The sequence below is a fragment of the Pogona vitticeps genome, chromosome 2, assembly GCF_051106095.1.
Source record: "Pogona vitticeps strain Pit_001003342236 chromosome 2, PviZW2.1, whole genome shotgun sequence".
In the NCBI taxonomy this organism is placed as follows: domain Eukaryota; kingdom Metazoa; phylum Chordata; class Lepidosauria; order Squamata; family Agamidae; genus Pogona; species Pogona vitticeps.
Genome location: NC_135784.1, coordinates 1,707,139 through 1,729,932, shown reverse-complemented (window position 1 = coordinate 1,729,932; position 22,794 = coordinate 1,707,139). Strand labels below are relative to the sequence as shown.

The 22,794-nt window shown below is 47.6% G+C and overlaps 1 protein-coding gene and 1 long non-coding RNA gene across 2 annotated transcripts in view; both read left to right on the top strand.

Annotated features, from left to right (window-relative positions):
* LOC144587243 (uncharacterized) overlaps positions 1–15,990 on the top strand; it is a 33,008-nt gene extending 17,018 nt beyond the window's left edge. The window contains exon 6 of the mRNA XM_078387225.1: positions 12,260–15,990. Coding sequence (XP_078243351.1) covers positions 12,260–13,104 — 845 coding nt within the window. The 3' untranslated portion in view covers positions 13,105–15,990. The remainder of the gene's footprint in view (positions 1–12,259) is intronic.
* Positions 1,037–2,567, top strand: LOC144587323 (uncharacterized). Its single transcript, XR_013542478.1, has 2 exons — positions 1,037–1,264; positions 2,436–2,567. It is a non-coding gene; the product is annotated as an uncharacterized LOC144587323 (long non-coding RNA).
* Positions 15,991–22,794: the final 6,804 nt, after the last annotated feature.

Genomic DNA, 22,794 nt, shown 5'->3' with positions numbered 1-22,794 from the left:
TTAGAAAGGTTTTTTGTGTAAAATATGTTTTGCCCTGCCTTTCTTCTTAAAAAGGACCCAGGGTAGCTTACACCATTTTTTAAAAATGGTATTTAAAGCTGAGAACTGTGAGTATATTTATGGAAAAAGGGATGAAAGGAATAGAAGTGTAAAAAAATTATAAACAATAGCAAAACACATTCAATGCAGGAAGGTACAACATTTTGAATTCTGCCCAGAAATGGTTGAGCAGCCTCTGGAGCCGTAACAGGATTTCTGTGTGTGGTTTATTTCTTGCATTCCGGACCCTTTCCGGAGGCAGTCCCAGATAGAGTGTAACACCAGAACACGATCAGAGGATGGAGGTATAACACTTAAGAGTCAATTTGCTGGAATGTGACTAAGGGATGTGTCCGCGTAGCCAGACCGGACCCCGCCAGGAGGAGGCGCTGCTGGTGCCCTCGTTTTAAGGCTGCAAAGGCTCTCCTGGCCACTGCGAGAATCCTGGACATCCGGAGTTCGAGACTCATCCAAGAGGAAGTCCCGGCTTCACAGCTGGGTTTTTACACAGGATCGCTCTCAAACCACCCTCGAAATATAGGGCATGGCTCTGCCATGGCGGAAAACATGGGTCGGGTGAAGGGGATCTACAGGAATCCATGCGGTTTTGATGGAAGATCATTCCCCCAACTGCTATCCATGAGGTCCATGAGGACAAAGCATGTGGAGGGGGGGGGGTCGCCCAGCCACAGGGCTCTCCAGTGGTGCAAAAACATGGATCTCCCCCCCCCATCGATTTCGAAGCAGGATCCTCCCGAGCCCCCTCCTCCCACCCTCTCTCTTTACCCGCAGATCACTTCGGAGAGGAAGCGGGGGGGGGGATTTGTTTTGCTGTTGGCCATGGGGGGGGAAACGGGGATGGGGTGGGGGGGGCTCTCTCTCGGCTTCTCCTCCTCCTCCTCCGGGCCTTTCTCCAGCTGAGGGAGGGAGCGGTGAGGGGGGGGAGGGCGCAGCGGTGGGGGGGGGAGGGGAGGCTGGGGATCAGGGGGGAGGGGAAGAGCTGAGGATCCCCCCCTCCGTGTGGGATGATCTCCCACCTCTTTCATTCCACCTTCAAAGCCTCGAGGGGAGGGTCGTAGCTCTAGGGGCCACCGGAAACGGAAGTAGCGGGTGTCTCTCCCCTCTCCTTCCCTCCGCTCTCTATGGTCGGCGGAGGAACATTTAATCCCCTCCCAACCCCCTTCTTGCGGCTTTTCCACCTTCAGGACCGGGGGAGGAGGAAAAAGTATGGGGCGGTGAAATGGGGGGGTGGGGTGGGGGGATATTTCCAAATGTTTGCAAATTCCTTACCCCCGCACCCCCCGTTTGCCCCCCCCGTGCAGGTTCGGGGCGGGCGGGGGGGGGGGTCGCCCTGGGCTTTCCTGAGAGGAGACCCCCCCTCGTCACACAAATGGGTGTCGGAAGGGAAGGAGGGGGGGTCCCTGGGCTCCAGGAGGGGCTGCCAACGGGGGGGGGACGAGGGTGGGGGGTCCCAGACATCGGGGTTTTGGGGGGGATGAACACGGGGGGGGTGTCAGCTGTGGGGGAGGACGAGGGGCCTGATCCGGGAAGGGGAAAATAAAAATGAGGGTCTAGGGAGGTTTTTTTCCCCAGAGGCGGCTTCCTCCACAGGGGTCCGAGGGTGGGAGGGGTCCCCAAAGAGGAGCCCCGGAGAAGCCCCCACCGCCCCTCCTCCGAGGGCCCCCCCAAGAAGAGGCAAGAGAGGGAAACTGGGGGACTTGGGGCCCCGTCCTCCTCTTGAGTAGGGTGCAGGAAAAGGAAAGGACAGGAGGAGGGAGAAGAGAAGAAGGCCCGCCTCAGGAGGGTGGAGGGGGGGGAGAAGGTGCAGGGGGGGCTGACCTCTTTGGAGGCCCTGGGGAGGGGTCTGACAGACGCCATTTTTGGGGGGGGGGAATTCCAGGATCAGGGAAGGGGCTCCTCGAGGCCAGGAGGAGAGGCCAGGAGCAGCGAAGGAGGAGAAGGAGCCGACCTGGCTGGAGACAGAAGCCCAGAGAGGCCTCATCTTTCTCTCCTTCTCCTCCCTTTTTTCTACTGCTTTTGTTCTTTTTTTCATTTCACCCCCTTCCCCAAAACCGAAGATTTCTAATGTCTCTGAGTAAAGAAATAATTTGGGGCAGAGGGGGAGAGCAAGGCCAACGGGAGCCCTATTTCTCTTTCCAGAGAAGGAGATAAATGGCGAAACGAATTCTCCCTCACCAGCAGGTTTGAGTGGCTCCTCCCTGGAAATCGGAGAAAAGGGACCTTCAATGTCAGTTTTTCCCATTGGGATTTCCCAGGGAATGCTGTCCTTTAAGAATGGCGGTACTCAGCGTGGGTTTTGGGGCTTCCCTCTAACAGGCTACCCAAGAAACGGGAGTTGGGGTTTGGCCCTCCAATTTCTCTTTTTCCTTTTACAGATTCCTGGGTCGTTTCCAGGCGCAGGGGTGCATTTCCGGGCAGGAGCGCAGGCCGTCCACAATCAAGGCGAGAGGGCTCCGCAGAAGGAGATCCCCCTGGAGAATTTCAGGAAGAAGCTTCTCTCTGGGTAAGGATCCCTTTGCCTTCCTCAGCGGGATCCCCAAAGCAGGGATTCCTCTTCTTTGTCTTTCTCCCTGCACTGATTGTCTGTCCAGGGGCCATTGGGTGGGTGGTGGGGCCGGATCCTGTGCTCTGGATGGGCTATCTTGACCACCCTTGAGCCGGGATGCTGCCCTGTCTTCCTGTGACATGATATTTATCTATTTAAAATATTTTTTTACCACACCATTCGGCTAAATAAAGACCCAGGGCAGCTTACATCATTAAAAGGACAGTATTTAAAGCTAACTACAATGAGTTAGCAAATACTGTTGTTGTTGTTTAGTCGTGAAGTCATCTCTGACTCTTCGTGACCCCATGGACCAGAGCATGCCAGGCCCTCCTGTCTTCCACTGTCTCCCGGAGTTGAGTCAAAGTCATGTCAGTTGCTTCGGTGATACTGTCTAAACATCTCATCCTACATCATCCCCTTCTCCTCTTGCCCTCACACTTTCCCAACATTAAGGTCTTTTCCAGGGAGCCTTCTCTTCTCATGAGATGGCCAAAGTCTTGGAGCCACGGCTTCAGGATCTGTCCTTCCAGTGAGCACTCAGGGTTGATTTCTTTCAGAATAGATAGGTTTGTTCTCCTTGCAGTCCAGGGGACTCCCCAGAGTCTCCGCCAGCACCACAGTTCAAAAGCATCAATTCTTCAGCAGTTAGCTTTCTTGATGGTCCAGCTCTCACTTCCATACATTGCTACTGGAAAAACCATAGCTTTGACTATGAGGATCTTTGTCGGCAAGGTGATGTCTCTGCTTTTTAAGAGAGAGAGAGAAAGAGAAAGAAAGAGGAGAGAGAGAGAGGTGATGATGAGGATGATCCTGAACCCCCGCAGGGAGCCCTCGGGCAGCTCTGCTGCTGTTTGTCATTGCTTTCTTTCATAGAAGCAGGCATCTTTTAATTTTGGGGCTGCTGTCACCATTATTTATTTATTTATTTATTTATTTTATATCCCGCCTATCTGGTTGTGTCAGGACCACTCTAGGCGGCTAACAATAATAGTAGGCATCCTTCAATCTCGAAAGACTATGGTAGCGTGCTCTGTATGGAGGACTTGGAACAGCGTCTAGTGTGGCTGAGGAGGCCAATTCGAGAGTTACAATCTCTTCCACACTGAAGACAAATCCAATCTGTCCCCTGTACAGCTCCCTGGTTTTGCTTCCTTTGTGACTTCCTCTTTGCCTCGGCCTGCTGGACAAGGGTCTCTTCAAATTGGGAGAGGCCGTGATGTACTGCCTGCCTCCAGGCTGAACGATCAGATGTCAGAGTTTCCCATCTGTTGAGGTCTATTCCTAAGGCCTTCAGATCCCGCTTGCAGATCTCCTTGTATCACAGCTGTGGTCTCCCTCTGGCGCGATTTCCCTGCACTAATTCTCCATATAGGAGATCCTTTGGAATCTGACCATCAGCCATTCTCACAACATGCCCAAGCCAGCGTAGACGTCGCTGTTTCAGGCGGCTAACATAAAAAATGATAAAATATACATATAAAACAGTTTTACGTAACAAAAATACTAAACAGAATGGGAGAGCTGTAGGAGAGGGGGAAAGGGCGTCAGGAATTATCTGATGGGAAGGCCTGCCTAAACATCCATGTTTTTAATTGATTCTTGAAAATACCCAGCGAGGGAGCCGCGCGAATCTCAGGAGGTAGTTGTTGCGGGTTTTTTGGGCTTCTTGGCCGTGTTCTGAAGGTGGTTCTTCCTAACTCAGGAGGTAGGTTGTTCCAGAGGTGAGGAGCCACTGCCGAGAAGGCCCGATTTCTTGTCTTCTCCTTCCGGGCCTCCCTCGGCATTAGGCTCCTCAGCCTCACCTCCTAGCTCACGCAAGTGACATGGGTAGATCTTGGTGGGAGAAGGCGTTCCGCCAAGTATCGAGTTTCTAAACCGTTTAGGGCTATGTACGTGAGCATCAACACTTTGAAGTCGATGCGGAATCGGATGGGCAGCCAATGCAGTGCGGCCAGAGTGGGTGAAATATGTTGGTATTTTCTCACTCCACTGCAGTGATCATGGAGCCCAAGAAAGTAAAATCTCTCACTGCCTCCATATCTTCCCCTTCTATTTGCCAGGAGGTGATGGGACCAGTGGCCATGATCCTAGTTTTTTTTGATGTTGAGCTTCAGACCGTTTTTGGCACTCTCCTCTTTCAGCCTCATTATGAGGTTCTTTGAGGACCCTGGACCTTTTTCCCTGGGAAGCTAGGCTGAGGCTGAAGGCCAGGTATATTTTGCTGAGTTTTTTTTCCCCTGGGCTTTCTTTTTGTCTCCCCCACCACATGGCCTGGGGGTAGGGCCTTCTACTTTAAATGAGCATGTCTCAAATTCTCTGATTCTATCTCTGGCCCTAATATGGTAAATAGGAAGGCCAATTAGATTTGCATACACCTGGGAGACAGGAAGGTTTTAAGGGTCAGATCATACTTCTGCACTATTAAAGAACATGCTGGGTAGGTGGGGCTGATCAGCCATGGAAGGCAACCCACCTAGGAGAAGGAAAACTCCGATTTCAAACCTCCAGTGCCTTGTGGCTATATCCACTCATGGAAAAGGCTTCAGGAGATAACCTAGAGGCAAAATCCAGAGCTGGAGTCCCGAAGGCAGTTCGTTCGTTCTGCCAACTCCTGCAACGTTGCTGGAACCAGTTGTATTGGCTCTTGTCTTCCATTGGACCATTTCAGCAACGTGGAGAGGGGGGATCTGCTGCTTGGGTAACAGCCTGTCCTCCAAATCACTTTATCCAGGCTTCATGCTCTGGAGAGGACAGTCCTCGATTCATAGCATGTTACCATAGTCTCTCGAGACTGAAGGATGCGTATGAGAGAGAAGAGGTTCTTTAATTCCTCCTCACTTTCTGCCATCAGAGTGGTATCATCTGCATATCTGAGGTTGATATTTCTTCCGGCAATCCTAATTCCATTTTAGTATTTGTCCAGTCCAGCATTTGCATGATCTATTCTGCATACAAGTTAAATAAGCAGAGAGATAATATACAGCCTTGTCGTACTCCTTTCCCAATTTTAAACCAATCAGTTGTTCCATATCCACTAACTGTTGCCTCCTATATGTTGCTTCCAACATATAGATTTCTCAGGAGGTCGATAAGATGGTCAGGCACTCCCATTTCTTTAAGAACTTGCCCTAGTTTTCTGTGGTCCACACAGTCAAAGCCTTTTGCATAGTCAATGAAGCAGAAGGACATGTTGGTGTCAGTTCTAGAAGGTGTTGTAAGTCTTCATAGAATTGGACAATGTAAGCTTCTTCAGCATCAGTGGTTGGTGCATCAACTTGGATTACAGTGATGTTGAAAGGTCTGCCTTGGATTAATATTGAAATCATTTTATCATTTTTGAGATTGTATCCCAGTACAGCTTTTCCCACTCTTTTGTTGACTGTGAGGGCTACTCCATTTATTCTAGGTGACTCTTGCCCACAATAGTAGATAATTGTCTAAATTGATTTCACCCATTCTCATCCATTTTAGTTCACTAAAACCCAGGATGTCAATGTTTATTCTTGTCATCTCCTGTTTGACCACATCCAGCTTACCAAGGTTCATAGATCTTACATTCCAGGTTCCTATGCAGTATTTTTCTTTGCAGCATCAGACTTTCCTTTCCCTTCCAGGCATGTCCACAGCTGAGCGTCCTTTTGGCTTTGGCCCATCTTGCAAGTGGTGCCTTGCAAGATGAATTTAATTTGTTCTGTGGTTAATGTCGTCTTGCGATAAATTTGTCTTGCGATATGGGTTTTCCATAGGAATGCATTGAAATCTAATTAATGTGTTCCTATAGGCAAAAAAGTGAGAACAAAATCAAATCTGGTTTACAAAGGATCTATTAAGTACTCTTTAAAGCCATACATATTGTGCAAATAATTTAAAAAATCTCAATAAAACAACTTTAACTTTCTAAAAATCATAGAAAAACATTTAAAAATCAGCAAACATGAGGCAGGAACAACAAACAGCAAATAATCATCTTGGGAAGCATGGCCATAGGAACATACGTGTTGCGAGTCATCAGCCCCATCACCAAAACCATTTGTCTTGCGAGGCACCACTGTATTTTAAAAATATTTATTTATTTATTTATTTATTTATTTATTTATTTATTTATTTATTTTTATATTTATATTTATATTTATATTTATATGCCACCCCTCTAGACCATGTCTACTCGGGGTGGCTTACAGCATAAAATAAGACAATATAAAATATAAATAATCTTAAAATACAATTAGTATATTAATTTATACAATTGGATTAAGAAAAAGTTAGCAAAATGAGATAAGATGAGAAAAAATAAAAAATAAAGACAGCTGACTGGAGGGAAGGCCTGCTTAAATAGCCAAGTTTTTAACTGTTTTTTTAAACCACCCAGCGAGGGTGCCAGCCCAATTTCTGTTGGAAGGGCATTCCACAGCCGAGGGGCCACCACCGAGAAGGCCCAGTTTCTATTTTTTTTTCCTTCCGAGCCTCCCTCCCCGTCAGACCCCTCAGCTGTCCCTGCTGGCGATGACGGGTGATTTGGGTAGATCTGGGTGGGGGAAGACGGTCTGCCAAATATTGAGGTCCCAAACCGTTTAGGGCTTTATAAGTGATCATTAGCACTTTGAAGTCGACGCGGAAATGGATGGGCAACCAGTGAAGAGCAGCCAGCGTGGGGGAGATATGTTGGTGTTTTCTCACCCCACTAAGTAACCTGGCTGCTGCATTCTGGACCATCTGAAGTTTCCGCATCAGCCTCAAAGGCAGCCCCACATAGAGCATGGAAACCCACCACCTGGGTTTCCATGGTAAGCACCGGTCCAGATGTACCCCCAAGCTGCGGACCTAATTCTTTGCGGCAAGGGTCACCCCCCCCAAAAGAAAGGGAGTTACCTATACCACTGACGGGAGGACCACCCACCCTCAAGACCTCTGTCTTGTCCGGGTTCAGCCTCAACCCATTCAACAACATCCATTCCAGTACAGTCTCCAGGCAGCGGTGAAGGGACGGAACAGCTTCCACTGAGGTAGATGAAAAGGAAATGTAGAACTGTGTTTCGTCAGCATACTGGTGACACGAGGCTCCACACCCCCTGATGACCCCACCCAGCGGCCTCATACAGATGTTAAACAGAATTGGAGAGATGATCGACCCCTTTGGGATGCCACAATTGAGGCTCCATGGGGTCGAGACCCTCTCTCCAAGCTGTACTCTCTGGGGACGGTCCTCCAAGAAGGAACGGAGCCAAGCAAACACTAGGCCACCTATTCCTAACTCAGAGAGCCTCCCCAGGAGGATACCATGGTCCATGGTATCAAAGGCCACTGAGATGTCAAGGAGGACCAACAAGGACATATTGCCCCCATTGGCCTCCCTCAACAGGTCATCCATCAGTGCAACCAGTGCCATTTCCATACCATAGCGCGGCCTGAAGCCTGACTGGAATAGGTCCAGAGCATTGGTTTTGTCCAAGAGCACCTGGAGCTGATCTGCTACCATCCTCTCGACCACCTTGCTGAGGAAAGAAACATTGGCGACGGCATATAATTTCCAATGTCGTCCATCGCCACATTTGGTTTCTTCCTAATGGGCCTAATGGATGTCATGGCAGATGGCCTCCACTTTTGATTTTAAAAACGCTGCAAATTGGTCAGGTGAGATGCTAGTGAGAGGCCCTTCACCCAGACCAATTCCGGATAGAACGCAAACCATATGAAAGAGTTCCGCCTACTGATTAGAAGCATCGCTTATCCGGTCAGCGATGTAAGATCTTCTAGCAGCCTTTACCTTGGCCAGGTAACAGTTAGTTGTGATCCTGACAGCGATTTTATTGTAGTCCATCAATTTCCTTCTCCACACACACCCTAGTCATCTCCTTATTCACTTCATTGCTCGTAGATCCTGGGTATACCAGGGTCCTGGCTGAGATCTGCTCCTGAGAGGGCGTTCGGGTGTGATTGTGTCAACAGTCCTAGTAGCGGCGGAGAACCTGCTGTCCACCAGAGCTTCGACAGCGCCAGACAGTGCCATTGGGATCCCTCCCATGGTATCCTGGAATCTCATGGGATCCAGTAACCTTTGAGGACAGACCATTAAAATAGGTCCCTGCTCCCTGCAGAGAGGAAGCGCCATTGCAAGGTTACATTTGATGGTCCGACCATGACAAGGGGACTGACACGAGGTCAGCCACCATCGGACCACACTCACTATCCTCAGTGGAGAATACCAGGTCAAGCATATGGCCGCCCATGTGTGCGGGACCGTTAACATGTTGGGACAAGTTCAAGAAAGCCATGGTTTCCTGGAACTCAAGAGCTGGACCGAATACCTCCACCTCCGCATGGATGTTGAAGTCACCCAGGACCAGAAGTCTCGGGGACTCCAACAGTGCCATGGAGACAAAGTCCGCCAGCTCTGCTGGGTCGCGGAGAGCGCCATAACCTAGCAAGATCCCAATACTGTCCCTGGTCCCAATTCGCACATGAAGGGCCTCCAAACCTGGCTTCACAACCAAGGAGTGCCTTGTAACCTCTAAAGACTTTCTTTAAACAATGGCAATTCCCCCCTGCCCCTCCAGTCTGCCCTGGTGCTGGACTGCATAGTCTGGGGGACAGGAAAGGGTTAAAGGAACCCCTCCTTCCTCACCCATCCAGGTCTCAGTTATGCACGGCAGGTCTGCATCCTCCTCCAGAATAAGGTCTTGGATAAGCTGGGATTTATTGGATACAGACCTGGCGTTCAACAGCACCAGGTTCAGAGTAGAGGGCCAGCTGGGCTGTCTACCTCGATTTTGGCAGTTGGTCACAATGTCAGAACAGTGAACAGCCTTCAAACATCTGTTCTCTGTTCTCCTGACACGAGTAGGCACTGTACCACCGCCATATCTCCGCCTACCCATAATCACCCTATTAGAACCCTCGCTGGGGAAGTAGGCCCTCCTCTCCAGATGGAAAAGGGGGGAGAATAAAAAGAAAAAATATTAAAATATTTTTCAAAATATTTTAATTAAAATATTAAAATAATAATATAAAATATTAAGCAAAGCAAAATAACAAATAATAACTAAGTATAAACATTAGTAACAAACATTTACAGTAACATTAATACAGTGGTGCCTCGCTTAACGAGCGCACCATAGAATGACAAAATCGTATAGCGAAGAGGTCTTAGTGATCGCGAATGCGATCGCATACCGATGGCCCCTATGGGCAAAAAACGCTTTGCGAAGATCGGTAAGCGTTTCGCTTACCGATCTTTGCCAAACGAAGCCTGACAATCAGCTGTTCAGCAGTTCCAAAATGGCCGCAGGAGGCCCCGAAATGGCCACTCGCAGCGTTTTCACGCCCTGCCCTCACTTACCGAGGGCGCGAAAATGGCTGCCGGACCTGGGAAGCATCGCTGAACGGTGAGTTTTGGGCCCATTTGGAACGCATTAAACTATGTTTAATGCGTTCCAATGGGCTTTTCTGTCCCGTTCAGCAATGTTTCGCCATAGCGAAGGTTAATCTGGAATGGATTAACCTTGCTATGTGAGGCACCACTGTACTGTATATAGCAAAAACATAAGGTCCAGTCCCTTGGAAATCCGACATGGCAACCGGCCAGACAGGGACCAGTAGGGTCAGTTCTCTCTCCCTCACAATCGCCCAGAGTTTCACCCAGGGTTTCACCCCACAGCTTTGCCAGAAAAGCCTCCGCAACCAGCACCAGAGAGTCCAGCGGTCTCTGCTCCAGGGATCAGCTTCAGACATGCTGATAAAGCTTGCTTCTGGGGGAGGGGTAAAGAGGGATAGCCTCAAGCATCTGAATCCTTTCCCTCTGGTGGTCACCTCCAGCTAAAAGTTCTCTTTCCCCGTGGGCCAGGTGGCTGGTGTTGGGAGGGGATGAGGCAGCCGGGAGCAGCAGGGCCTAGTCCTGCAGGTACAGGGGAAGGGTGAGTCAGCTCCCTTGAGAAAGAGCTGGCATCCAGCAGGGGCCCAACCACAGTTTCACTCTCACCCAGTGGGTTGTGGCCGGCAGATGGTCTCTGGCTTCCTCTGTACACAGACACGTTCGTCCGGTCAGGTCCCAAGGGCAGCTGTGGCTAAAAGCTTTCTCTCCCCCTGGAGCACTGCCAAGCTGCGCAGCTGAATTTTCAGAGAGAGCGAAAATCCATCCAGCGCAGGCTGCCTCTCTGTTTCTTATAATCCTGGAACAATGAGGATGGACAGGGGCCTCTGAGGCCATCCCATCCACACCCATTGGTCACTGCAGGGATCCAAACCAAAGCTGGCTGGACAGAGGGTGGTCCAATTTCCCCTTCAAATGGCTCCAGGCTTGGAGCGCTCACCGCCTCCTCGTAAGGTCGCAGGTTCCATTGTCGTTCTTCTCAAACCATTAGGAACTTTTTCCTGATTTTCAACCGAAATCCGGCCTCCTGTCACTTGAGTCCGTTCAGACATGTCCTGCCCTCAATTCCTGGGGAAAGGGTGGAAAAGGGGACTTGGGACCTCATTGGATTACCGGAAAAGCTTTCCTCCACTTGGCAGAAAGAGGTGCTGCTGGAGGAGGGCTCAGGGAACCAGCCAACTCTGTCCTTTTTTCACGACCCAGGTACCTCTAACCTGGAGGGATGGCTGCCTGTTTTTCAAAATTTGTTCACTCCCCTCAGGAGAACAGCCCTGAAACTGGAGGCCCCAAATCCCCTGCCTTTGGGTAAATGCCACGGTCAATTCGTCTGTCCCTTGTAGCTGATGTAGCTGGTCTGCCTCAGTCCAGTTCTCCTTGTGGGGCTTTCACAGAGGAGAGGAAATGGATCCCCCCCCCAAAAAATAAGCACTTGGTAGGGACCTATGGGAAAGATTTTATCTTAAATTTAAGAGAGGATCATTGCATATTCTGCTCAAGCCTTTCTTTCCCCCCATGCAGACCATGGCATTTGAGCTCAGATTAAACCTTCATGAGCCTCCTGTCTGAGGTCAGTGGGTTGAACATGGGGGGAAGCTCCATGTTATGATGTAAAACTTGTAAAACACAGTTGTTGACATCTGAAAGATCTAATGATTATCAACCACATACCTTAGCTGATTTATTGTGAGAGTGATTAACTGGGTATGCAGATAGTATGTAGAGTTGTATAGAAGCCTTTAATAATTCCTTTGCAGCTGGGGAGAAGATGACTAAACCAGATAACAGAGTACAGTAGCACCCCCATATCCACGTGATCAAGTATTCGCTGATTCACTTACCACAAGCTTCTACTGTCTTGGAGTTCCATGAAATCCTGCAGGGAATTAGGATTCAGTCCTAGAATCAAAGAGTTTAGCTTGGGAACGGGTATCGTATTCTGATGGAAACACCGAGTTGAGCCGAGGGTTACAAAGAAGGAAGTAAAGAGCCTTGGGGATGATGAAACCGGGTATAATCTCCAATGTCTTCTATTTTCGTTCTGAACTAGGAATATGATTTCTTCCTTCCTTTTCTTTTAGGTAAAAAACAGAACGATAAGAAAAATTGTGAAAGAACTGAGTCAGAAATAGAAAAAAAATTTACATCAAAGAAGACCAAAAACGGGCACGAAATAAGTCCCTGAATCAAAATGACCGAAACAGGGGAGAAACCATACAAAGGCATGGAATGTGGAAAGAGTTTTAATCAGAGTGGACACTTAAATTTACACCAGAGGATCCTCACCTGCGAGAAACCATACAAATGCAATGAATGTGGCAAGAGTTTCAGCGACAGTGGATCATATAGAAAACATGAAATAATCCATACAGGGGAGAAACCATTTAAGTGCATGGATTGTGGAAAGTGCTTCAATCGGATCGATAATTTTAACTTACATCGAAGGATTCACACAGGGGAGAAACCCTTTAATTGCCTAGAATGTGGGACGAGCTTCCGTCAGAGTGGAGATCTACGTGCACACCAAAGGATCCACACAGGGGAGAAACCCTTTACGTGCATGGAATGTGGGAAGAGCTTCAGTCACAGAAGCCACCTGAGTACACATCAAAGAATCCACACTGGGGAGAAACCATATAAATGCATGGAATGTGGAAAGAGTTTCAGTGACAATGGATCATATAGAAAACATCAAAGGATCCATACAGGGGAGAAACCATTTAAGTGCATGGAATGTGGAATGAGCTTCAATCAGAGTGGTAGTTTTAATTTACATCGAAGGACTCACACGGGGGAGAAACCCTTTAAATGCCTAGAATGTGGGATGAGCTTCCGTCTCAGTGGAGTTCTACGTGCACACCAAAGGATCCACACAGGGGAGAAACCCTTTAAGTGCATGGAATGTGGGAAGAGCTTCAGTCAGAGAGGTCACCTCAATACACATCAAAGCATCCACACAGGGGAGAAACCCTTTAAATGCCTAGAATGTGGGACGAGCTTCCGTCAGAGTGGAGGTCTACGTGCACACCAAAGGATCCACACAGGGGAGAAACCCTTTACATGCATGGAATGTGGAAAGAGTTTCTGCCGGAGTGACCGTCTACATTCCCATCAAAGGACCCACACCAAGTGAGAAGCCTCATAAATGCATGGAACATGGGAAGACCTTCAACTGTCTTGAGGTTCAGGACTTTCTGGTTGTGAAATAACAAACATGCTTATTCGTTTATATCCCTATGCAGCAAGGCAGGTCATGAGAGTGGCGAGGGGCCTTTCCTGCCAAGCATTGCTTTTGGCCTCCCCAGCATAACCCACGTGGAACAGTCCAGTTTTAGGAGACAGAGGCTAGGTCACCTCACTACTTTTGGTGGGGAGGGGAAAGGAGGTTGGGAAGTGAAGGGGGGGTTCGTGGTAGGTAGAGGAGGAACAGAGGGAGGCAATGGGGCAATGTTGGGGGAGATAATACAGTCTAGATAATTGATTAGAACAAAATGTTGCCTTGTTCAATATAAAGTAGGACCCTCGTATCATCGGGATTGTTATCCACCATTTCACTTATCTGCTCTCTGAAATTATTAAAAATATTAAAAGAAAAATCCCTGAAATACGTCTTTTTATGATGCAATTAACAGAGGGGTTTGCCTCCAAATATAGACCTAATTCTTTAGAAAGTTTTTTTGAATAAAATACGTTTTGTCCTGCCTTTCTTCTTAAAAAGGACCCAGGGTAGCTTACACCACTTAAAATGGTATTTAAAGCTGAGAACTGTGAGTATAATACAAAAAAAGAATAAAAGGAAGACATGGGGAAAAAAATAAACAATTCAATGTAGGGAGGTACAACATTTTGAATTCTGCGCAGAAATGAATGAGCAGCCTATGGAGCAGTAACAGGATTTCTGGTTTGTTTATTGTTTTCTGGACCCACTGAAGTTTCCGGACACTTTCCAGAGGCTGTTCCCACATAGAGTGTAACACCAGAACACGCTCAGAGGAGGGAGGTACAACACTTACAGTCAATCTGCCGTGGTGTGACTAAGGCATGTGTCTGCGTGGCCAGACCAGACCCCACCAAGAGGAGGCACCACTGGTGGCCTCATTTTAAGGGTGCAAAAGCACTCCTGGCTAGTGCAGGAATCCTGGACGTCCGGAGTTCAAGACTCATCCAAGAGTACCTGGGTTGTCATCAGGATCAAAAAAGAGAGTATCCTTCATTTTGGCCCAAAGGTTCAATAGATTCTATCCGGACAGATCACAAGGTCTTTGTGCCAGACAGACAAAGGTCAGACGCAATTGAAAGGCTGATGACTCTTCTATATAGACTGGCTGTAATAGAAACCGAAAAGGGCAGAAACCCCACTGGATGCCTTTGACCTCCTGGAAAGGGTGAACGCAGGAGACACATTTATTAGGGTTTCAAGATACCTGATACGAAGGGGGATGATGCCACCATACTGATTCATGGAATAGAATCCGATAAATGTGGAAGGATCAGGTAAGGTGATCCTCGAAGGTCCCATCTCTGCCCGTGGATGACGAGACAAAGAGAAGGCGGGGTCTCCCAGGCACAGGGCTCTGCACGGGCGCCGAAACATGTGTCTGAAGCCCGGATAATCCTGGATCCCCTTGGTTTTGACTCAGGATCCTCTTGAAACCCCCTCCCTCCACCCTCTCTCTGTCCGCAGGTCCCGAGAGAGAAAGCCATGAGGTGAAAGCGGGGGTGGGCTCGACTCCACATTTTTTGCAGGAAGATAAAAGCCAACCCTCTTCTTCTCCCCCTTTTCCTTTTGTTTTCCGGAATTTTGCACCCACACCCCTTTGCCCCCTTTCATTCATTCATTCCGGCTTCAAAGCTTCGCCAGGGGAAGGAGGGTTAGGCGCCACCGGAACCGGAAGGAGAATGGTCGCCTCTCTTTCCCTCCCTCCCCTCTCTATGGTCAGCGGAGGAACATTTTTTGGGGTTTTCTACCCTCAGGATCCAGAAGAAGGTGGGCCGGGGATGGTGATAGATATGCTGGATAGAGATTGAGTGTTATATATGTATAACATGCAACACAAAATCTCAATACAGTGGTGCCTCGATTAGCAATGTTAATGCGTTCTGCAAAAAACATCGCTAGTTGATTTCATCGCTAATCGAAATGCGATTTCCCATTGAAATGCATTGAAAACCGGATAATCCATTCCAGTGGGAACTAATTGCCGTCTGTAAGTGAAAATCTCCATAGGAAACATCGCTAATTGAAACGCGGTTCCCCCCATTGAAATGCATTGAAACCTATTCAATGCATCTCACCTGTTCAATGCATCGCTAATCGAAAGAGGGGACCTAAAATTTAATCGCTATTCTAAACATGGTCCCCAACCATCGCTAGTCGAAAATTGCCCATAGGGACCATCGCTAATCAAAGTGCAAAAATGCCCGAAAAAAGTCGTAGCTATTCGATTTCATCGCTAATCGAAGCACTCGCTAATCGAGGCACCACTGTACATTGAATTAACTCCTCAGCCATAAATCAGCTAACACAGTATACATTTATATATATATATCTCCTCTATGTTATAATCAACGTATTGAAGATCCTTATTGTGGCATACAGCTCTGCTCTCACCTGTCCGTCACAGCTGGGCAGGGGAACCTCAGCCAATGAGAGGACGGAGGGTGGTGCAGAAGTGGGAGGAGCTGGGTTATATAAGAGGTGTGTGATGTGTGTGAGGAGTTTAGATCAGATTGAGAGATGAGAGAGATTGATAGAGATATTTTGGATTTATGTTATTATAATTGTATACTTTTCTGTGTTAGCCGCTCAGAGTGGTACCGACTTACCAGATGGGCAGGATATAAATCAAATAAATAAATAAAATAAATATAGAGAGAGTGAGAAAGAGCCTGTCAGTGAGGGAAAAGTCTGTGTGAGTTAGTGTCTGAGAAACAGTGATTGACTAATTGATTTAATACCTGTGATTCACCCTATTTATTTTTGTGCAAATCAATAAACATTTTATTTGTTTGAAAGAAACACTTGTCCTTTTGATTTTAAGGATAGGTTGGTGGCAGCAGTTTTGAAGGAGAAGTAGTGAGCACTCTTGGAGGCCTGGATTAGTAGAGGCTTCAGAGTGGCCTGCTACATTTTTAATCAGATTTTACTTTTTTACTATGGAGTAAAGATTCATTTTTCTGCATCTGTAATTACCCAGAATTCTGCATTTCTCTGTGTCTCAATGTAATGGACCTCTCTTGAAGAGCTCTTGACCTTTATTACTGCAAAGTAAACTCCCACACAACATTTTCCTTATCAGAGTATACTAAGTTGCAAGGACCTTTGAGTCCCAGGCAAGCAGGAAATATTAAACCGCAATAAGATAGCAATTTGTCTCACTGACATAAACAAGGCAACTCTTTCTCTCACAAAGGGCACAGTTGTGTAAATATCAAATGGGCACAAATGGCCACATTGGAATTCTAGGGAGGAAACCAACTATTGATGCTTCAACACCTCTAAGAGAAATTGGGGGTTCTGAAGGCCATACACCGAAGCCTAAGAACTGCAACATAAACATATCAAAGAGATAAAGAGGCACCAAGGAACAGCTAGGGAACATCCTCTACTCAGACATGCGGGGATTTTAAGGTATGACATGACCCATTGGTCAAGGAACACGGGGGCATGGTATGGGTATTGGGCAGAGCCACTAAGCTATGCCTACAGAACAACTTGACCCAATGGGAAAGGAGATTCAGGTTTGGGGTCCAAATATAATAAATAAGAATGTTTTGCTTTATATGACTATTTGTGTGAAAACATTATAAAATAACTATGCACCCTCTACTCAGGGCCTTCTTCTGCTTTTAAGGTAGAAGGCCCAGCTGTACTTCCTTAAAAATAAATATTGGCTTGGTATCAGCTCTCTTGCATCTTAGTAAGGTAACAATGCGGGGAGAATAAAGGATCTATGGGGAGGGGGACTGAGATTTCCCCCCAGTGCGGGGTAGGCCTTGGTCTCTTTCCTCTCCTGGGGGTGGTAAAAAATAAGTGGGGGGAGGGACAGAAGAACCGTCCTTTGATTTCCATCCTGCCCCGCCTGGTAAAGCTAAGTCCACCTGGGGGGGGGGAGAAGGTTGCTAGAAAGAACTCCCTCCCACCTCCCTTGGCCCCTCCGTGACCCCCCCAGCCCGGGAAGGAGGGGATGGAAGAACCTGCAATGTCCCTGGGTGGGAAGATGGGCTGGGGGGGATGTTGGGGGGGAGGAGAAGGTCAGTTTCAGGGGAGGAGGCCGTATCCAGACCCCCCCCCCGTCCTTCAAAGGGACAACCTCTGCACCGTCTCTCCCCCCTCCTGGTGGCCCTTGGACCCCAGAAGGGTCTCTGGATGCAGCCGGAAGAGGGGCCTACCCCTCCCCCCATGTTTCATTAGTTGCTCATTGAGTCATTTGTTTTATTAGCTCATAAATCAAGAACTGAAATAATTTTTAAAAGAACCATTCAAAATGCAGGACACCACAAAGTGTCTCTAGAGAAGGGGCCCCCCTGAGCGATCTCCTTTAGCCCTTTTTCCAGCTTCCACCCTCTGCGTTGGCCTCGGGATGCGGAAGGGACATCCTTCTCCGGGCAGGTCTTTTGCAAGGCGAAGAGGCCCTGGGGTGGGGCGGAAAAGAGCCAGGGGAGGAGGAGGATTCCCCTGCAAACGAGAAAGGTTCCTGGGGCAGGAACAGGGCCCAGCTGGGCTCCATGACGCCCCAACACAGTCACCCCTAAATCCATGGCCTGGGTGGAGAAGATGCTGCTGGTTTACGGTGCCCCGCACCCCCCCCAACCGGTCCGTGGTCCCAAAAAGGTTGGAGACGGCTGGTTTAAGTCAAACCTGAGCTAAACCTTCTCCTTCCTAGCACCCTGTTTTCTTTTTCTCCTTCTGTTTCTTCTTTCTACTACCTTTTTTCTTCTTCTGTTTCGTCTCTCTTCCTTCTCTCTCTTCTTCTTTCACAGAATCGTAGATTCATGAAGTTGGAAGGGGGCTCCCAAGGCCATCAAGTCCAACCCCCTGCTCAAGGCAGGAATCTGAATCCAAGGAGATCTGCCAGGGGGTTTGTCTAAATTCCTCTCGAAGGCCTCCAGGGTTGGAGCGCTCACCACCTCTTGAGGTCACGGGTTCCATCACCTGTCGCTTGAGCCCATTGCTACATGTCCTGCACTCTGGGTGGATCGGGAACAGATCCTGCCCTTCCTCTGCAGGGCCCTGATCCGTATCCATTTCATGCAGCCACTGCAGACCTTGCAAGCGCGGCTCCAAATGGTGATATTGAGCATTGTGTGAAACTCCTTCAATCACCAGCAATAGTTGGGCCCAATTTCTATCTTTCTGTAGGTTCTCCTGCCCAATTCGCATCTGGTACAAAGATCTCCAGCCATGAGAGCAAGTCCTCCAAGATCTTCCTCTTGATCTCCTCTCCCTCCTGGAAGGCCCCTTCTCCTCCAATTCTGGCCACGAGACCACCTGTCTTGCAGATCTAGGTGTTCTTATGGCATCTCATGAAGTCTCTCTCATTGCCAGTAAAATCTTCATGGTCTTTTCTAGTATCATTTCTCTTAATATTTTTCACATGAAAATAAGATTAATAGTCTAGACAGTTGTTTAGAGGAAATGTTACATTGTTCACTATAAAGTAGGACTCTCGTATCAGTGGGGTTGGTATATTAGATGACCCCCCCAAAATGCAGCACCAGGAAGAGGCTTGGGGGGGTGGCAGCAGGAGGAGGAGGAGGAAGAGAGAAAGTGGGGGGTGGCGGGCGAGCAAGCACTGCTTCCCTCCCTCCATCTGCCTGCCTGCCCGCCTGCCTTCCTCCCCGGCCAGCGCGGCCCCACATCACTCTCGCGGCGGCGGCGGCTCCTTCCTGGCACCCGGAGTACAAGACGGGCCCCGCACTTGGAGGCATGTTTTGGGGCCCCCAAAAGTCGTCTTGTACGCTGGCATACACGGTATTAAAAATATATATTTTTAAAATCCCTGAAATACTGTACCTCTTTCTATGATGCAATTATTAGAACTGGCCACTAGAGGGGATTCCCTCCAAATAGCACTTTAGAAAGTTGTTGAAATAAAATACAATTTGTGCTGCCTTTCTCCTTAAAAAAGACCCACGGTGGCTTATATCCTTTTAAAAATGGTATTTAAAGCTATGAACTGTGACTATATGAAAATAAAAAGATAAAAGATAAAAGGAATGCAAGGGTAAATTACAAAACAACCTTCAAAGCTGGAAGGTACAGTGGAACCTCTACTTAGGAATGTCCCTAAGAGCCTTGTGGCGCAGTGGCCGGTTCAAGGTTGACTCAGCCTTCTATCCTTCCGAGGCCGGTGAAATGAGGGGGGGGGGAGAATGTGTCGACTGCATAATTAACTTGTAAATCACCCAGAGAGTGCTTGAAGCCCTATGGGGTGGTATATAAGCAGCATGCTTTGCTTTTGCTTTACTTACGAATGATACAACTTACAAACAGATCCGTTCGTAAAATTTTGCTTCTACTTGCGAACAGAGCTTCAAGATACGAACAAAAACTGTGGAGGAGGCAGGGAAAGCGCAAAATTTGAACTTTCTGTTAACCGTTGGCTAGCGAAGAGGCTGATAGGGAGAGAGTCTTCAGACTGCTTGATACAGTACTGTACAGACTGTTTTTTTTTTTTTTTTGCTTTTTTTAAAATGTGGATTTTTGGATATTTGACTTTCTTCTTTTAAACAGAGAGACTGCCTGTTCTGGGTGAGTACACTGTATTTACTGTACTGTATAGGGTTTTTTTGCAGCTTGGGGGGGGTTAGGGCTAGGTGGGGGGCTGATGTTTCTGTGGCCTTCTGGATCTTGCAGTGTAGATTTAAAATGTGAAAATATTAATTTTAATATTAAAATTAAATATGAAAATTAGACTGTCATTTTAAAATGTAAAATTTATTTATTTTTGCATTCTGTGGTTTCTAGGATTTGTGTACTGTGACCTGTGACTCCAAAGTCTTTTTTTTCCCTTTGGGGATCTGTCTGCTGTAATAATGGTTGCTGGTTGTTGTTGGAGGCAGGCTGGAAAATGCAGTTTAGACCCTCTTTTTGTGATGAGGAGTTCTGTGCTGCAATAATACTTGCTGGATTCTGTGGCTTTTTAAAAGGCGTTCTGTTTTAAAGGTGTTCTCCTGCCCTTTTTTTAAGTTAAAAGGTTCTTGTTTTTAAAGGTATTCTGTTTAGAAGGTGTTCCCTTACCTCCTCCTTTCCTGCCCTTTTTTAACCTAAATTCATCTTAGGTCGAAAGAAGAAAAATTTTTCCCTTAGTGGTAGAGGACGGACTAACCGGCTTTGCATTCGTTTGTATGGGAAATTTTGCTTCTCCTTATAAAGTTTTGAACTAACAAACATTTTCTGGGACAGGTTAAGTTCATAAAGTAGAGTTTCCACTGTACAACCATTTTGAATTTTGCCGGTAAACAAATGGGCAGCCTGTGGAGCCGTAACAGCGTGTCTGTGTGTGTTTTGTTTTGTTTCTTGTATTCTGGACCTGCTGAAAGTCCTGGACACTTTCCAGAGGCTGTTCACACATACAGTGGGGTCTTGACTTGAGAACTTAATCCGTATTGGAAGGCGGTTCTCAAGTCAAAAAGTTCTCAAGTCAAATCTGCATTTCCCATAGGAATGCATTGAAAACCATTTGATCCGTATCTGCTCTTTTCCGTCCATAGAACTAATGGGAAGCTGCTATTCCGCCTTTGACCACTGGAGGGGGATATTTTGTTTCTTTTTTTCTTAGGTCAAGAAAGGTTCAGGGAAGGCAGGGAAAATACAGTCCAGGCAGGACAGTACCAGGCAGTCCGAAGACTGTCTCCCAATCCACTCTCTAAACGCTGGGAGGAGTGAGGAAGCAGACAGGCACCCTTTTCACTGGCCAACAGTTAACTGAAAGTTCACATTTTGCACTTTCCCTCCCTCCCACGTGGGTTTTTTTCAGTTCTTAACTCAAATCTAAGTATGTAAGTCAAGTCAATATTTTCCTATGAGAGTGGTTCTTAAGTCAAAATGTTCTTAACTCGAGCCGTTCTTAAGTCAAGACCCCACTGTAGAGGGCAACATCAGAACACGCTCAGAGCAGGGAGGGACAACCCTTTGAATCCAGGGTGACATTTGAACCAGGAGGCGCTGCTATCACAAAGATGGCATTAGAGTCATCCTGCCGGGATCAGATCAGCACCACATTTGGTCCTGAGGGAGCAGGACGTCTGCGCTTGCGCTGGGCCTGTCATGCTTGCGGTCCTCTAAAACAGTGGTCCCCAACCTTCCGCCTCCAGATGTTCTTGGAATTTAACTCCCAGATACCCTGGCCAGCAGAGGTGGTGGTGAAGGCTTCTGGGAGTTGTAGTCCAAGCACAGCTGGAGGCCCAAGGTTGGGGACCACTGCTCTAAAAGATCGACAGGCTCTCAGTCAGAGAGTCGCCAGGCTCCCATCGTCCACTTTTGGGCTGGGCCGAATCCTGAGACCACCCGTGGTGCGTAGCATCAGCCCCTGTGATCAAGTCTGGCCTGGGGGTTAACCAAGGACATTTTGGGGGCTGGACCCTCCCCCCTCTCCCCGCCCCTCATTCCCATGAGAGAGATGCATGTGTTGTGCATCTTCTGTCACAGGCTCGGAGTGTGGCGTCTTCCGGGGACCTCCTCTCCTTCTTGGCTGTAACCATCTCAGGAAGAGATTCTCACGGTGCTTGAGAAAAACCCTTTCAAAAGTCCTTCAATTCATTCTCTGCACAGAACCATTCTGACTCCAGTTTTATATTTCCCTGACTACACATCCCATTCTCATGACACGCTTCTAATCACATCTCTTTTTCTTTTTCTTCTTTTGAGTATTGCCATCTTGGAAATTTGTTGCTTAGAATGAATTGTATAATTGCATTTTATACGTTGTTTTAATGTGTTTTAACTTATGTAAGCTGCCCCGAGTAGACGTTGTCTAGAGGGGCAGGGTAAAAATTGAATAAATAAATAAAATAAAATAAATCTCTCCTGATCATGACAGTGCCAAATTTAGGAACATTTGTGCAAAGGGATTTAGAGTTGTGGGGTTTTTTTGTTGTTGTTTGAAGTAACCCTGTTTTACTCCTATAAATACATGAGTGGCCATTTTGTAAAGGAATCGGCCCCCTCCTCATCTCATCCTAAGAAGGTTCCCCTTAGAAGAGACCTCACTGACTCCAAAGACCCCCCCTCTGCTCCCAGGTGGGGTGAACACCTCGAGGGTGCGTGTCCTGGCCACCATAGGCAAGCTATGTTTCCACCGGTCACCTTTTCCGGGACAGAAATATTTCTGGTTGATTATTCTTTTAAGACTAACGCCAACCAGACAAGGTGGGCCACCCAAACATCATAAGAGCCAAACTTAGCTGAAGGCTACAGTTTTATGGTAGAACCATTCCCTCACTCTTTCCCACACTTGGGTAAAATAGAAAAGATTTATTTAGAATTAAGAAAATAAACCATCCCCAATTAAAATAAGAAAAGCTCTAATAAATAAGGCTTTCTGATTTCTGAAGAGTGGCTGGAATGCTTTTTAACCCCCTAAAATGAAAGAGCCTCGTGGCGCAGGGGTTAAACTGCCGCCCTGCGGCCAAAACTCTGCTCAAGACCCGGGTTCAATCCCAGGGAGCTGGCTCGAGGTTCGCTCAGCCTTCCATCCTTTCATGGATGGTCAAATGAGGACCCAGCTGGCCCTGGGAGTGGGTGGGGCCAATGGGCAGCCGATGTAACGAAACCACCCAAAGAGCCTTTTAAGTGCTATGGGGTGGTCTAGAAGCATAT